The sequence below is a fragment of the Dermacentor albipictus genome, unplaced genomic scaffold, assembly GCF_038994185.2.
Source record: "Dermacentor albipictus isolate Rhodes 1998 colony unplaced genomic scaffold, USDA_Dalb.pri_finalv2 scaffold_16, whole genome shotgun sequence".
Taxonomy (NCBI): Eukaryota; Metazoa; Arthropoda; class Arachnida; order Ixodida; family Ixodidae; genus Dermacentor; species Dermacentor albipictus.
This window is the reverse complement of record NW_027225570.1, coordinates 1,910,811-1,926,582: the sequence shown is the minus strand read 5'-3', so window position 1 is coordinate 1,926,582 and position 15,772 is coordinate 1,910,811. Positions and strand designations below refer to the sequence as shown.

The window sequence follows — 15,772 nt, the reverse complement described above, 5'->3', positions numbered from 1 at the left end:
ACCATTTATGGAACATTCACATAGATATGGTTATTAACAAGGCTTTTAAAACACTCAGACTTCTCAGGCACAATCTGCGTTTAGCTAATGCAGACACTTCAGATTTTATCATACACTACATTAGTGCAATTGCATTATGATTACGCGTTTGACTTGGAACCCATACCAAGCATACTTAATAACAAAATTGGAGTCTCTTCAAAATAAAGCCGCTCTATTCATATAGAAGAACTACTTGCACACGGCAAGTTTGACTGAAATAAAGAAAGCTCTCAAATTGCCTCTTCTTGAAAGACGTAGAGGGCTTTCTGTTCAGAAGGGGCTATCGCGCATGTGCGCCGATATCGTTTGCCACTTCTTTCCCTGACTCTCCTTTTCCTCGCTGCCTACGCCAGTAAGCATATGAATAAACGACCAGTTGGTCGTTCTTTGCTCAGCAACAAGTCGCCTCTATCCGTTACTTCAGACACGATACATGGTGTCAGAAGTGTTTTTCTCGGCAGCAGAATGGACGCTGTCAAGCCCCCAAAGCCATTGCAGCTTTCCGGAAACTTGAGAAGAAACTGGCTGCTATTTAAACAGAAGTTGAACCTCTTCATCACAGTGACGTCGTCAGACAAGCCAAAGAAGGAAGCTGTGAAAGCGGCAATACTTCTCAGCACCGCAGGTGACGATGCCCTGGACATGTACAACAACTTCGTGTTTGCCGAAGGTGAGGACAAAGAAGATTATCAAACTTTGGTCAGGAAGTTTGAAGGGTACTGTGTCCCCGAAGGGAATGAAGTTTATGAAAGGCACGTTTTCCGCCTTCGAGTGCAGGACGCGGCTGAACCATTCGAAAGCTTTTTGCAGGATCTGAAGAAGCTAGCGAAACTCTGCAACCTTAGAGAGCTTAACCATCTATGATAAGGGACCAAGTGGTCTTTGGTATCAATGACGAAAAGCTCAGGCGGAGGTTACTTCGTGAGAAGGACCTTAGCTTGCAGAAAGCTGATCAAATGTGCAAAGCAGCCGAAGTTTCTGCGCAGCAAAATGCATCGTGGTTGAAGGAAAGGCTACAAGTAGAGTACACGAGAGAAACTGAACGAGACAGCAAAAAACAATATTGATGCCGTCAATGCGGAAGAATTAATGTGCCAGAAGAATGTCCGGCTTGCGGAAAGTTTTGCTACGCATGCAAGAAAAAGAACCACTTCGTAGCATGTTGCAGAAGATGCCAGATAAACCAAGTCGATGAAACACAAGAGGCCGATGATAACTTGATATCCTGAATATTAGCGTGGGCAGTATAACTGATAGTGCGGGAGCAGATTGGACGGTTCGCAGCAAGATAGCCGTCCAACAACTGCGATTTAAAGTAGACACTGGCTCGCTAGCCAACCTACTACCTCTGTCTGTGTTCAGGCATGCCAATTGAGCAGTGGAGCCAAGAAAAAGCACAGCAGTTTTAACGGCATATAACGGAAGCATTATCAAGCATGTAGGATTCTCAACAGAAGTCCTGAGCGTAAATGGCCAAGAACGTCACGTTAAATTTTTTATTGTGACCAAAGGTTGCCATGCCATTATTGGTCTCAAGGCATCTCGGGAATTCGAACTGATTCAAACGGTGAATGCAGTAGACTCACAGGGTGTCTACCAACCGGGAAAACCGGGAAATCTCAGGGATTTTGAGTAGTCTGAAAAAACTCAGGGAAAACTCAGAGCATTTGTGCTTCTATCAGGAAAAATTAGCTGTAAGTTTATTGAAAGGATCGAAAGTCGAGGTAATGCTGGCTCGAGTAACAGACAGGAATCGTAATGAATCGTCTTTGATGCCCTGTCGTTGGCTGGAGGAGTTGCCAGTGTACAATCAATGACCGACTTTTCGGATTCCTGACAATTTGAACGGCTTCGCAGCACGACCACGTACACCATAGAGTTAATGTATCAGAAGTATGAAATTTCGGACCTATGAACTCTTCGCCGAAATGGAATCAATCAAAGCCACCACCGCTGCCATTTTGATTACCTTGCCGCCTCGAACCGGCGCTCTTGCACGCAGATACGTTGGCAGCTGCAGCCACCACGGCGGCAACACTAGGCCTAGGTGCTTCGGTGTTCGCTATGAAGCTTCTTGCCGTTGGATGCCGTGTTTTTTATTGAATGTCTCTGCGCTTTGCGCGCGCGCTAACAGTTGCCACACAAGCAAAGCGTAACATTAGCTATGGTTGAAAATAATGTCCATGCTGAACAGTTTCTGTGAACAATATTTTTTTAAAACCTGTATCGGGATTTTCATTGAATAAACTGATCACATCATCACGCATTCTGTCATTGTATTTTTCGTGATTTCTATTTTTATTCATACCAAGCGTACTGCTACTAATAATTTAATGTATTAATTCTGGTAGGGTTTTTCATGGTACAAGTTACTTTATTCTGTTTTTTTGTATTTATATGTATGCCCTCCCTGCAGTGATCTCTTGTGAGATCGGCAGTATTCATGAAAGAATAAATAAACACTATGTGACTTCTGTTTGCCTGCTTGAGCACATTCAGTCCACGCTCTTTTCTCTGCAGGAAGGAAATATTTTTCCATCCTTGGCCCACCTAACAACGAGGATTCAGCGGAAGAGCCATTCACACAATTCACAATAAATGCCCAGAACACGAAAAAACTGCACATAAACTACAGCAATGTGGTACACAGCAAGTTTCGCTGGGCTGAAGAAAGTGACCTGGCTTCATATCAGTTTCTAGTAGCAGCAGACAGCCAACACAATGTGACAAAATAAATAATGACGAAATGCAGATATTCTGCTGAAATGCGCTAAGATCACTCATTTCTGGCAGGTTAACAGTGCTCTCTCGTTGTTTCTCAAGTATTACACAATATAAGATACGATAGAAACACATGCGCAAACAGTACAACTTATTATTTAATGTCTCAACTCGTGTAACTCAATGGAAGCTGCTCTACGCCTCCTGAGCAAGCGCCGAAACTGGGAGGGCGAGTGTCAAGTGACGAGAGGAAGCCTGCAAGGCGCTTGAGATGAGGAGATATGTCTCTATGCTTAGTTTTTTCAGTCCTGAAGAAACTAATAATTGGAAAATTTGCAGATTTTATTTTCACTTTGCTACCAAAGCAGTTTTGGGTGGAGGTATCAGAAATATGATGAACAGCCCAGAATACCTGTAATCAGAATTTACACCAGAATCTGTTGGCATTTGTGTTTGTGCTATTGTTTGAGACTATTCTTGTGGTTCTGCCAAGTGCCATTATATTTGAAAAGTAGCACTGCTAAGCTCAAGGACACGAGTTCGATCCCCGGCCGCCGTGACCACATATTGCTAGAAGCGGAATGCCAGAACCCCAGCTGTTCAATGTTAATCCTGAGTTCACCACTGCGGTGAGCCTCTTCATCATATCGTAGTTTTGGAAAGTAAAACCCCGGAATTTATTATCTGAAAAGTTGGTTCGCTGAATCATGTGTAATGCATACACCATAAAGGCAAAATTTTAAAATACCCCCACTCCCCCACCCAGCTAGCCCCCTCTCTTCCTAAGGCTACGATCACCGGGAAAATACTTGGTCGAGTTCCAATGGCGTGCTTGTCAGCCTGAGTTGTAAAGATGGCTATTTGTTTTTGTTCGTGCGGGGCCACAGAAAATCCGGTGCCGGATTCTGTTGGCTCTGAGTTTAAATTTCCGATAAAGGCAATAAATAAATAGAAAGAAACCTGACAATAAAATTGTGGGCTGGCGATTTGACCCCAGGAACTACGGATTGCGAGACCAGCACGTTAACCCATTCAGCCACTGTCGGTTGATGGTGCGCACACTCTTAAACGGGGTTTTATATGAAGTTCGGACAAGGCACATGCACGTGCCTTCCATGCTGCGCCCACTTCCTCTTCGATAGGTTCCCGCCAACAACAGCCTCCCATGATTTCCGATGCGAACATAGCTTGTTTGTGCTATCGCATGCCCCTCTTAATGGGAATTGTAAACATCTTGTATTGTTGTGCTAGCTGTGATATACTCACCCACATTAATACTCCCGTCTACTCATGCTCACTCACTCACCGTCGTACTTACGTCTACCAACACTCACGAGCACTTACCAACATTCACACTCATATTCAGAGTCACCTCAACTCACAAGCATGCACTCACATTCACACTCACCCGCACTCAATAACTCAGGTTCACGCTCACCTCCACTCAACCACGTTTACGCTCACCTCCACGTTTACATTCACCTCCACTAACACTCACGTTCACACTCAGCTCCACTCGCTCACAGACACCACGTTCACACTCATTTCCACTCACATTCACACTCACCTCCACTCACACTCGCACTACTCACTCACGTTCACACTCACTGTGCTCAGTCACGTTCTTACCTCCACTCAGATTCACCGGCACTCACACACCTCTGCTCACACTCATTTCCACTCACATTCACTGGCACTCACTCACACTTACTTCCACTCACACTCACTCACACTCACCTCCACTCACACTCTGGCACTCACGCGCACTCCCACTCATCTCCGCTCACACTCACTGGCAACTCGCACTCACGCCTTTGAAATGAGTGCGAGTAAGTGCGCCGACAGTGCTTCAGACTCCACTCAATACAAAGCGGTAATTCAGTAAATCCGAACAAAATTTCGCGATACATTGAACCCAGTGGCCTATTGTGTTTTTTCATGTCGACCTGGAGATGCAGAGTTCTTTGAAAGTTGCTTGACTACATGGCAGCACCTGCTGGGGCCTAACTGTACCTTGATGATAACTGACAGATGGGTGTTGGCAGAATTTGAGCCCTGCCACGTCCTAACTGTCATGTGCAGATGTGTTAACAGTGTACATTTGAACCTTGTTACAATGAAACCTCGTTACTACAAGCACCACATTAACAAGCTTTTCAGATTAATGAACTTTTGAGACATCCGTTCCTGTCTTCATATAGTTTTAATGTAAACATATTTAAGTACTACGAACTTCAGAATACTGAACTTTTCAGAAAAACAAACATTATTCAATTTCCTTGTCATGTTAACAACGCCTCAGTACTACGAACTGATATTCTGAAATCTGCAGATTTGTAGATTTACATGTATCCTTCATGGCAGCTGAAACAGTTGGCTAGCAGACGACAGTGCGCAGATAGCAGACACCATGGTGCATGGGTTCGGAAAATGCGGAACGGTGCTCAAGAAAGAAAAATGCGAGCAAGAAACCTTTTTCTTTCAATCTTTTGTGGACGAGACGACACATCAGGTTTTGCGAGCACATGCTCCACCCAGGAAAGTGTCACCTAGCAACAGACGCGCGTCTCTTCCTTCTTTCACCCTTTTTTTGGCGCATGCCTCTTTCTTTTGCACTTTCTGCAGTTGTACTAGTTACGCATGCAGACAAATGTAAGCTCCGCACTCATGCGGATGCCACACGGTCGCACTTTGCACTTTCAGGGCGGTGTCGTTTACATGCGCTTGCGCTTTGGCATAGTTCAGGTGTCTGTCTCAAACAAGATAACTGCAGTGCTCATGGCAAGAAATGTGAAAAATAAACAAACAGCAAGAAACATTCGGCTTTCGAGGTGACACGGAGCTACATTTTTGTCCATAGTTTGCTTGACGTCAGTGTCTGTTTTGCACACGTTACTCTTGTTATAAGAGTGCTTCAGCAGCTCGTGGCGGCACAATCTATGGAAAATAGCAACAGCGCAGGCCGAGAGCCAACAGCGACATTTATGTGGATAGCTCATATGGTGACAACTTATGTACTAATCGGTGGAGTGGTTAATTTTGGGGCTTCTGCTATAACATTTCATAATGAACAATTTACTGCGGTCCTCTGAAGTTCGTTATGCCGAGGTTTCACTGTATTACAACGGTGCATCTAATTTGAATATACCTTGGTGATATCCAATATTTGTTACATGCACACAGTCGTTACATGCAAATATTGGTGAGCAAGATTTTAAGTTTTTTTTTTATGTTCTGGGATTTATTATATTAAAAATATGCATGTTGGTTACATCGAGGCTTAACTGCATTTTACAAGCTCCCGTGCTGTTGGAATGCGTGTACAGCCTCACTGTGAGTGATTTAGCACCTCTACTTTTAATTAAATGGCATTTGTTACAAAGTCCATCTATGGTCCTGATGACTTCATTTTAACAGCTGACTGTAAATGAATGTAGGGTCAAGACGAAGCTCATATGGAGGCTATGAAAAAATGTGTGACCAAGCGAGAGGGGTCCACAAATGCTCGAGTGTTGACAAAGCCACCCAGAAGCAGCAAGAGAATGACTTCTGGTCCTGCTGGTCACTGTAAATGACTCAATGCTTTAAAAAGTCTGAGTGTATGGTGGACCTAACAGCGAAAGGACCATGCAAATAGAAGAGAAAAGGTTTGGATCATACTTGTACGGCCTTCTTCTCTTCCGTCTTTGTTTACTTGCATAATTAGGCCAGCCATGCATTTATATAAATTCACCCATGTTATCATGCCTTTGTAATGGGTGCACTGAACAGTTCCGATGGCAACGTCTCTTCGTAACCGAGGAGGCAGGTGACGCAGAGCAGGAACAGCTGGTAGCTCGAGCGGCTCACACTCGTGCCAAGCACTGGCGATCCGGCTGGCCCACTGGTTGCACAGCAGGCATGGAAGAGACGATCTGGCTGGCCTTGTCCTTGTGCTCTTCTTCTTCATTACAATTACCCCCGGTGCAAAAGCGGAGCCATCCTGGCGACTTACGACGTGGAGACGAGCGGGTCATAGAATTGTTTCAGGTGGCGCACGTGAACAGCATCCCGTCCACGGCGGCGCTTGTCGGATGTCGATGTAAGCGGCTCTATGACATAGTTGACGGGAGAGGTCCGTTCGACGATGCGGTATGGTCCATCATACTGCGAGAGAAGTTTTGTCGAAAGTCCAGGCGTGGTAGAAGGCACGGACAACAAGACAAGGGTGCCGGGAGCGAAGTTCGGATTCGTATCGTCGCCATCACGATTGGCTTTTTGTCGTTGTTGGTCAGCGGAGGTGAACGTTCGGGCTAATTGACGGCATTCCTCGGCGTAGCGGGCGATGGCTGAAACGAGAGCACATTCTGACACGTCTGGTGTATAAGGCAGAACCGTATCGATGGTATGGGAAGGATCGCGACCGTAGAGAAGAAAGTATGGAGAAAATCCTGTGGTACTTTGTTTAGCCGTATTATATGCGTACGTGACAAATGGGAGGATGATGTCCCAGTTTGTATGCTCCGATGAAACGTACATGACGAGCATATCACCAAGGGTGCGATTGAAACGCTCTGTAAGTCCGTTAGTTTGAGGATGGTACGCCGTGGTGGTCCGGTGAACTATGCGGCATTGAGCAAGCAGAGCTTCAACCACCTACGACAGAAACACATGGGCTCTATCACTCAGCAGCTCCCGAGGTGGGCCATGACGAAGAATGAAATGATGGAGCAGAAAGGATGCAACGTCACTGGCGGTCGCTGCAGGTAGAGCAGCGGTTTCGGCATAGCGTGTAAGGTGATCAACTGTGACAATAATCCATCGTTTTCCAGCGGGTGTTAGTGGTAGCGAGCCGTATAGGTCAATTCCCACACGCTCGAAGGCACGAGCAGGGCACGGAAGCGGCTGCAATAATCCGTGGGCTGGATGAGGCGGAGATTTGCGGCGTTGGCATTGCGGGCACGAGCGGTCAAGCTTTTGGACAAAAGTAAACATTCCGCGCCAGTAGTAACGTTGCCGCAGGCACTCATACGTCTTCAAAACGCCTGCATGTGCACATTGTGGGTCAGTATGGAAAGACGCACACATGTCGGAACGCAAAGTCTTAGGGATAACCAGGAGCCACTTGCGACCACCGGGCTGGTAGTTCCGTCGATACAAGAGTTTATCCCGGACAGCAAAATGGACAGCCTGGCGACGCAGGGAGCGGGAGATGGGAGATGCAGGCGAGCCAGAAAGGAGATCCAAAAGAAAGGCCACCCAAGGATCCTTGCGCTGTTCTGATGCGAACGTATCGATGTCGACCGAGGATACTGCCTTAATGGTGGAGAGGGAGGCCGCGTCAGCTGGCAGCGGAGAGCGGGACAGAGCGTCAGCGTCAGTGTGCTTGCGACCTGAGCGGTATATGACGTGTATGTCGTATTCTTGAATGCGCAGAGCCCAGCGGGCAAGGCGTCCAGACGGGTCTTTTAAAGAGGATAACCAACAAAGGGCGTGATGGTCAGTAACCACATTGAAAGGCCTGCCTTATAAATAGGGGTGAAACTTCCCGAGTGCCCAAATGATGGCCAGGCATTCTTTTTCTGTGACGCTGTAATTGCGTTCCGCTTTGGTCAGCGCACGACTGGCGTAAGCAACGACGTACTCGGAGTAGCCAGACTTGCGCTGCGCAAGGACAGCGCCAAGGCCAATACCACTGGCATCGGTATGCACTTCAGTTGGGGCGGTGGGGTCATAGTGTCGCAGTATAGGCGGAGACGTCAGGAGACGGCGTGAGGTCACGAACGCGGTGTCGCATGCAGGACACCAGGAGGATAGGTCGTTGGCGCGACTTAAGAGTTGTGTCAGAGGTGATATGATCAAGACAAAATTGCGAACAAAGCGTCGGAAGTAAGAACAGAGGCCGATGAAGGCGCGGAGTTCTTTGAGTGTCTTAGGTTTTGGAAATTCTGCCACGGCACGAAGTTTGGATGGGTCGGGGCGAATGCTGTCTTGTGATACGACGTGACCCAGAATCATGAGCTTGCGCGCGGCCAACTGGCACTTTTTCAGGTTCAGCTGCAGGCCTGCGTTGGTCAAGGACGTCAACACTTGCCGAAGGTGAAGAAGATGCGTGCTGGAATCAGGGGCGAACACAACGATGTCGTCGAGATAGCACAAACACGTGCTCCATTTTAGGCCGCGCAAGATATTGTCCATCATTCGTTCAAAGGTAGCAGGCGCATTGCATAGGCCAAATGGCATCACATTAAATTCGTATAAACCATCTGGCGTAACGAATGCAATTTTAGGGCGATCAACTGCTGACATCGGGACCTGCCAGTAGCCCGAGCGTAAGTCCAACGAAGAGAAGAATTTAGCGCCTTGCAAGCTGTCCAGAGCGTCGTCAGTGCGCGGTAGCGGGTAGACGTCCTTGCGTGTTATCTTGTTGAGACGGCGATAATCGACGCAGAACCGAATGGAACCATCTTTTTTTTGTGACGAGAACCACCGGTGATGCCCACGGGCTATTGGAAGGTCGAATGACGCCACACTGAAGCATGTCCACGTGCTCACTGATCAGCTGACGCTCCTTGGCGGATACGCGGTACGGGCGCTGCCGCAATGGCGCGTTGGAGCCAGTGTCGATGTGATGGCTGACGGTTGACGAGCGACCCAGAGTAGGCTGAGCGACATCAAAAGAAGAGCGGAACTGGGCAAGTAGGTAAAGAAGCTGGGAGCGCTGCTCGGAAGTAAGGTCATCGGCAATGAAAGGTGTGAATAAGTCAGGCGATGGCGGAGCAGAAGTGGAAAGTGCACAGAAGTCGGTGAGCTCTGCATACGAAGCATCCGGCACGTCGGTTATAAACATGTCATCAATAGGCTGAACATGGCCAAGTGCTTCGCCGCGAAGAGCCATCAGGGCTGTAGGAAGCGGATTGCAGACAACGATGACGCTGAAACCGGCTGAAATGTCAAGCGTGGCGAAAGGCAGGGGAACGTCTTTGCGGGTCATGATTTTAATTTGTTTTTGTTTGTTATGTGAAGCTTTCTTTGGCTCTTCCCCAGGGTTCGTCGTTCATCACCATTTTTTCGTCAGATATATTTGTGTACATTTATACATTGTCAGGATCACTGAGATGCAGCCGATTACTAATCGTAACTTTGAATCAGCAGCTGCCGCCACGAGATGATGGTGCGGTGATGACAGTGGCAGATGATGGTGGCACTTCACTGTTTGTGCATCGTGGAGCAAGCGTGCCCAAGACTTCATAAGCCATCGTCAACAGGGATCAATGGGGACATTGCTGTGGGCCATTGCACTGAGCATGCATGCATGAAGCATGCACCCTGTCAGCCAAGGTTAAATGGCCAGGGGTTGACAATTGCAGGGAGGTTGTGCAAGTTTCTTAATTTCTGTAGAGTTCACTAGTTGCAATTTAAATCTATTTATTCAATTGGTTTTTTGTTCGCGTTCATCGCTGGTGCTTCATAGCAAGGACTGCTCTGGGCTGCTAATACAGATAAATGTTGATATAAAGAAGTTGGGAAATAGGCAATTTGCTTCATTATATTGAAATTTTGTAATATTTAAATTCAACCTTTTATGCAAATAAGTACAGCCACCAATGAATTTTTCATTCGTGTAAGGAACCACAATACCTCAATTTTTTAGCAATTGGAAACTGTTAATTTTGTTGACTTTGAGAGTTGGTGACGAAAGACGCAGTTTTGTGCTGTATCGACGATATCTTCACATTTGCAGTATGCAGCGAAGCGTGCGGTATGCTTTGGTGTCTACTCTGCCCCCACAGCTGATAGTGTTGCCCGCAGTGGGACGACACCGTCATGAAAAGCGCCGGTAACGGGGAATGAATGCTGCATCTGCCATTTGCTTCACCCCGCCTCCGAAACTCGAGATCACGCAACCTCAAATACTAAGTGCACAGGAAGACGGCGCCCATGATGCCATGTCATCTCAGCACACCCACTCTTTGCTTGCAGATTACATATAAAACTGGGTGTACACTATTCATATATGTTCAGCCACACTGACAGCCATGTGAAGCCACGGCCACACTTGAAAATGTTACACATGCAAACTTGTTCCCCCCCCCCCCTCCTGCTCCTTAGAAGCACTTCCTGTTGGGCTAGTTGGTAGCTGTTCATTATAAAATATAAAGACGCCAAATAAACGGACACACACAAGAGAAGAGAATAGGACCGGGCGCCTCCTGCTCCACTTGTGCCGGCTTGGTCACATTACCGCTAGCTTGCTGCTCTCCCCCTTTCCCCTTGCTTGTATGGAAGGATGGTGCTCATCAAGCCACCATTGTTCTCGGCTCACTCTCGCACGTTTTTGCTCACCCCCAAAGCATACAGCATATGAGGCGCAATAGGGCGCAATATGAACGCCACATACTTGTGTTGCACATTTCTTTTCCTTTTTATGTGAATAGCATTCTTAGCCTACTTTAGACACTTTGGCTCTATCTAGCGTGTTTATACCGCCTGCCCTTCAATGAAAAAAGAAAACATAATCCTTTAAAATTTATCCGGTGTTAGGTGGAATCAAACCTGCACCACAAGTGCAGCAGCCTGGTGCTTTAGCACTGCACCACGAATGCGTACGGGCAGTGAGAGAATACTTTTCAGTGTTAGCATGCGCTGCCACTACACCCGTCTTAGAGGCCACGCGTAAACTTTGAGGGCACATCGCTAGGTGGCGCAGCATGTCCTGAGGGAAGCACGGGAGAGGAGCTCGGCTACAGTATATTATAGCTCATACACGACCTATTTCGGCCGTGGCAGTGCAGTGTCACTACCTTGCTTTAATGGGAATCACATAAACTTTGACAGGCATTGGGAAGTGGGATCTGGCAGAATTTTTTTTTTCGTCCATCCCTCTCTTTTCTATGCTGTTGCACTGTAAAGGATGGTTACACAGCCAAGTGCAGTGAATGTCCTTGTGTTGTGCAGGATCAAGCTGTGGGACATGACCTCTATGGAGTGCTCCAGGACATATGTGGCAGGTGAGCACAACAGGCGTTTCTTTTATTCAGAAGTGCTTTTTGTTTGCATGTTTGCATACTGTTGTTTATTCATCTGTTCTGCTTTCGAAAATTTTTCAGCAATCCTTAGATACCCATCGGCTACCTACAGATTGGAAGGTCGGGAAGGTGGTCCCACTTCATAAGTCCGGTAGCAAACATTCGCCACTCAACTACCGCCCCATTTCCCTCACAAGCATTCCTTGCAAGGTTCTTGAACATATTCTGTACTCACATTTAGCTAAGCACTTAGACAATAATTCATTTTTTACAAAAGCACAACATGGTTTCCGAAAAAACTTGTCATGTGAAACCCAACTTCTTTCTTTTACTCACAGCCTTCATCTTATTCTCGACAAAGGTTCTTTCGCAGACTGTTTTCTTTGATTTCGCCAAGGCCTTCGACAAAGTGTGCCATAAATTACTTCTATTTAAACTTAGTAAACTTAATCTTGATCCTCACCTGTTTGCATGGCTTGAACATTTTCTCTTTAATCGGTCACAGTATGTTGTGGTTGAAAATCATATGTCCTCATCTAATCCTGTAGACTCTGGTGTGCCCCAAGCATCTGTTATAGGCCCTCTTCTTTTTTTAATTTACATTAACGACTTACCCAATGACGTTTGTTCTAACATTTACCTTTTCGCAGATGACTGTGTTATCCTCCGTGAAATCTCGGACAAATCTGATAACAAATTCTTACAAGACGATATAAACGCTATCTCTAACTGGTGTGACGTATGGTTAATGCAACTTAACGCAAGTAAATGTAAATGTATGCATGTAACTCGCAGCCATATTCCTCCACCGAACTATTGCCTTAATGATACTCCCCTGGAGGTCGTAACCTCGTATAAATACCTAGGTGTCCACATAACCTCATCACTTTCCTGGTCGTTGCACATCGACAACGTAATTAACAATACTAATCGCTTGCTAGGTTATCTTCGCCGAAACTTTTCTTCTGCTCCTACATCATTAAAATTAATTCTATACAAAACGCTTATTAGGAGTAAAATGGAGTACGCTTCATCCATCTGGGACCCGCACCTCGAAACCCTTACTCAATCACTCAAACTAATCCAAACAATGCCGTACGTTTCATTCATAGCAACTACAGCCGTACATCAAGCGTAACTGCCGTGAAAAACTCTTTGCTGCTTGCTCCTCTCTCAGCCCGGCGTAAGTGCTTTCGCCTTGCTTTATTTCATAAACTATATTTCCACAATTCGTACCTACGCGATAATCTAATATCACCTCCTACCTACATTTCCTCTCGCATCGACCATAGCCACAAGGTTGGAATCATTCAGTGCCGCACCAGAACCTGTAACGAATCATTCATTCCTAGGACCTCTCAGGAATGGAACCACCTTCCCGGCGCAGTTGTCGCAATCAAGGACAACTCAAAGTTTCGTTCGGCCTTATCAGACATCATTACTCCCGGATGCAATTAACTAATCACATTTGTTGTTTAATGCTGCTGTGTTTATTTACTTGTGTATGTTTTTTTTTTACCCACTCCCCTCTGTAATACTTCGGTCTTAAGGGTACAATAAAATAAATAAATAAATAAAATTATAGTGTTTGATACTAAAAATACTAGCTGAATCACTGCAATCAATGGGCCGCAGTAGGAATCACGGGCAGTGTGTGAATGTTTCTGCAATTAGGCATCGATTCCCAAAAGTACATCTTGAGCGTTTTGTTCTCTCAGGTTGTGAAGTGTAGTATCTCGAAACAGCATATTGGATTTTGAGAGACGTTGTTGTGGCTTCTTGATAAACTCTGGCCATATGGTGCTCTTTAACTCTCATCCAACAGGGGAATGTGTTATATCCCGAGTTTTGGTTTTGAAACACCATGCCCATTGTTGTAAATGTACCCCGCCGTGCTCCCTTTCTTTTCTGCTGGAATAAACTGAGCGCTTCTTTGGTCCTTGTTAAGGAGGACATGACACAGAATTTTCGATTATAATCTGTAATATGTGAGGTAAATCTCGTGCATTCAAGAACACGCTGGCGAAATTTTAGCACAATTGAGTCAGCAGATAAATTGTAATTGAATTTTTTATTACACTTGGAATGGCATAGCAGCCGAGCACCATTGGCATGCTCGCGAGCCTTGACAACACAAGCTGCAAGCTTGCCGAGCGAGCATGTATATTCTAGTGAAGAATCGGTGCTTCAGCTGTGCGCACATGCGAGAAACTTCTGCTTTGTTAAGCTTGCTATTGGAATTTTTCAACTTGCAGCGGCTGAAACAATTCCACATGCGCCTATGTAGCACTGTGGCATGCCAGAGTGAACGGAGACAGGAGTGCTCCGTATCATACTTGAGGTTCCTCAAGGAGCCTGTCAAGCATAAGGCTTGGGAGATAAATATGGGCAGGAAGGACTGGTGCTCATCTGGCGCGTTTGTTTTGTTTTCAAAACACTTCATGCCAGGCAGCTACAGCGACAATTTATGCCTGCTCGCCGAGTTTGGGATACTTGTGAAAAAGCTGAGGCCAGGCGCGATGCTGACCATGTTCGCACGCCGACCCATGCAGCAGGCAGTGCTCAGCCAAATGTTTGGCTTGCTTTTTTTTTTTACTGGCATCGGGTGCAATAAAATAAATTCAAGTGAAGGAGGGTTCGGTACGAGCTAGTTGGTATTCCATTGCAAACATCACTTACAAAGAGTACATTGATAGTGGGACCGAAGGAACGAACAAGACAAGCACCGACTTCCAGCTGGTTTTTATTTTGAGTTACAAGGATATATATGCCAAGACACCAAGACAAAAGCGCCCCCTCCAAAGCACAAAGCCAGCATGAGTACGCATTAAAAATTCAAAGAAACCAGGACCGCCTCCTTAAATTGAACGAGCGCCCATGTGCGACCTCAGAAAAGCAAGTTCTTTATCGGTTAATGCAATTGATGGCTTACTAACTGAGTCACCTTTAGTGATCGCTGCTGCTTCAATGATAAGTCTAGTGTTTTCATTAGGATGTCTAGCTAAGATACTGGTCTTTTCAAAGAGCGGAATAAAGCCGCATTTACACACTTTATTGCTATGTTCTTGCAATCTAACATTTAGACATCTACCTGTCTGCTCTATATAAGACTGACCGCATGTCAGGGGTATCTTGTAAACTACACCTTTCGAACAATCCGTATAACTACGTCCCTCAGCAACAGGATTACTTCTAACACAAATCTGTGCAAGTTTTCTAGGTGCAGAGAAAATAGCATCGATACTTGCTCTTTGTCCTATTTTCTTAAGTTTGTGAGAGATCTCATGAGTGTACGGGATAACAACTGTATTGTTTCTTCGATCGTGTACCTGAGGCTCAATGCTGTGAGGGTCAGTGCTTAACCTACTACACAACTTCTCCGAGACTGAGACAAGAAGGTTGCTAGGGTCCCCTGCCGCCCTCAGCCAAGCGATCTGCGAGCTGAAACTGGGTTCTGTCAAATGATAGCAGGATTTTGTTAGGGCATTATGCAAGCAAGCATGAACGATACCTCTCTTAATCAGTTTCGAATGGGTGAATGCATTGGATAATAGAGGCTTATTGGCATGCAGCTCATACATCCAGCATGCATGTTGCTGGGCAAAGGATAGCGTCAGATGTAAAAACCTAATGGATCCATTCTCCGGAAGTTCATGTGTGCGTGAGAGCAGAGCTATGCATTCTTCAAACAGAACCAATGTCTTACAAACGGAGGTTGCAATACAGCTGTCCTCACAGTTAAACGGAATAAAAAAAATTCATCCACAAAACCAAAAGCGTTTTTGATTTTTGGATTGCCCAACTGTTACATGATGTTCCTGTCTAGGTAAGCCAAAAATAAATCGCTCAACAAGGGAGCAATATAAGACCCTATATATATCCCACTTTTTCGAAGGAAAAAGTTTCCATTCCATTCAGCGAAGGTTGAGGAAAGGTAAAGTTGAAGCAATTTTATAAAATCTGTAACAGACACACCATATTCATTTTGGAACGCTACAGTT

At 45.8% G+C, this 15,772-nt stretch overlaps 1 protein-coding gene across 3 annotated transcripts in view; it reads left to right on the top strand.

Annotated features, from left to right (window-relative positions):
* Positions 1-15,772, top strand: part of LOC135899650 (methylosome protein WDR77-like) — a 225,214-nt gene that overhangs the window by 82,836 nt on the left and 126,606 nt on the right. For all 3 annotated transcript variants that reach the window (XM_065428958.1, XM_065428957.1, XM_065428959.1), the window contains one exon: positions 11,701-11,753. In XM_065428958.1, coding sequence (XP_065285030.1) covers positions 11,701-11,753 — 53 coding nt within the window. The remainder of the gene's footprint in view (positions 1-11,700; positions 11,754-15,772) is intronic.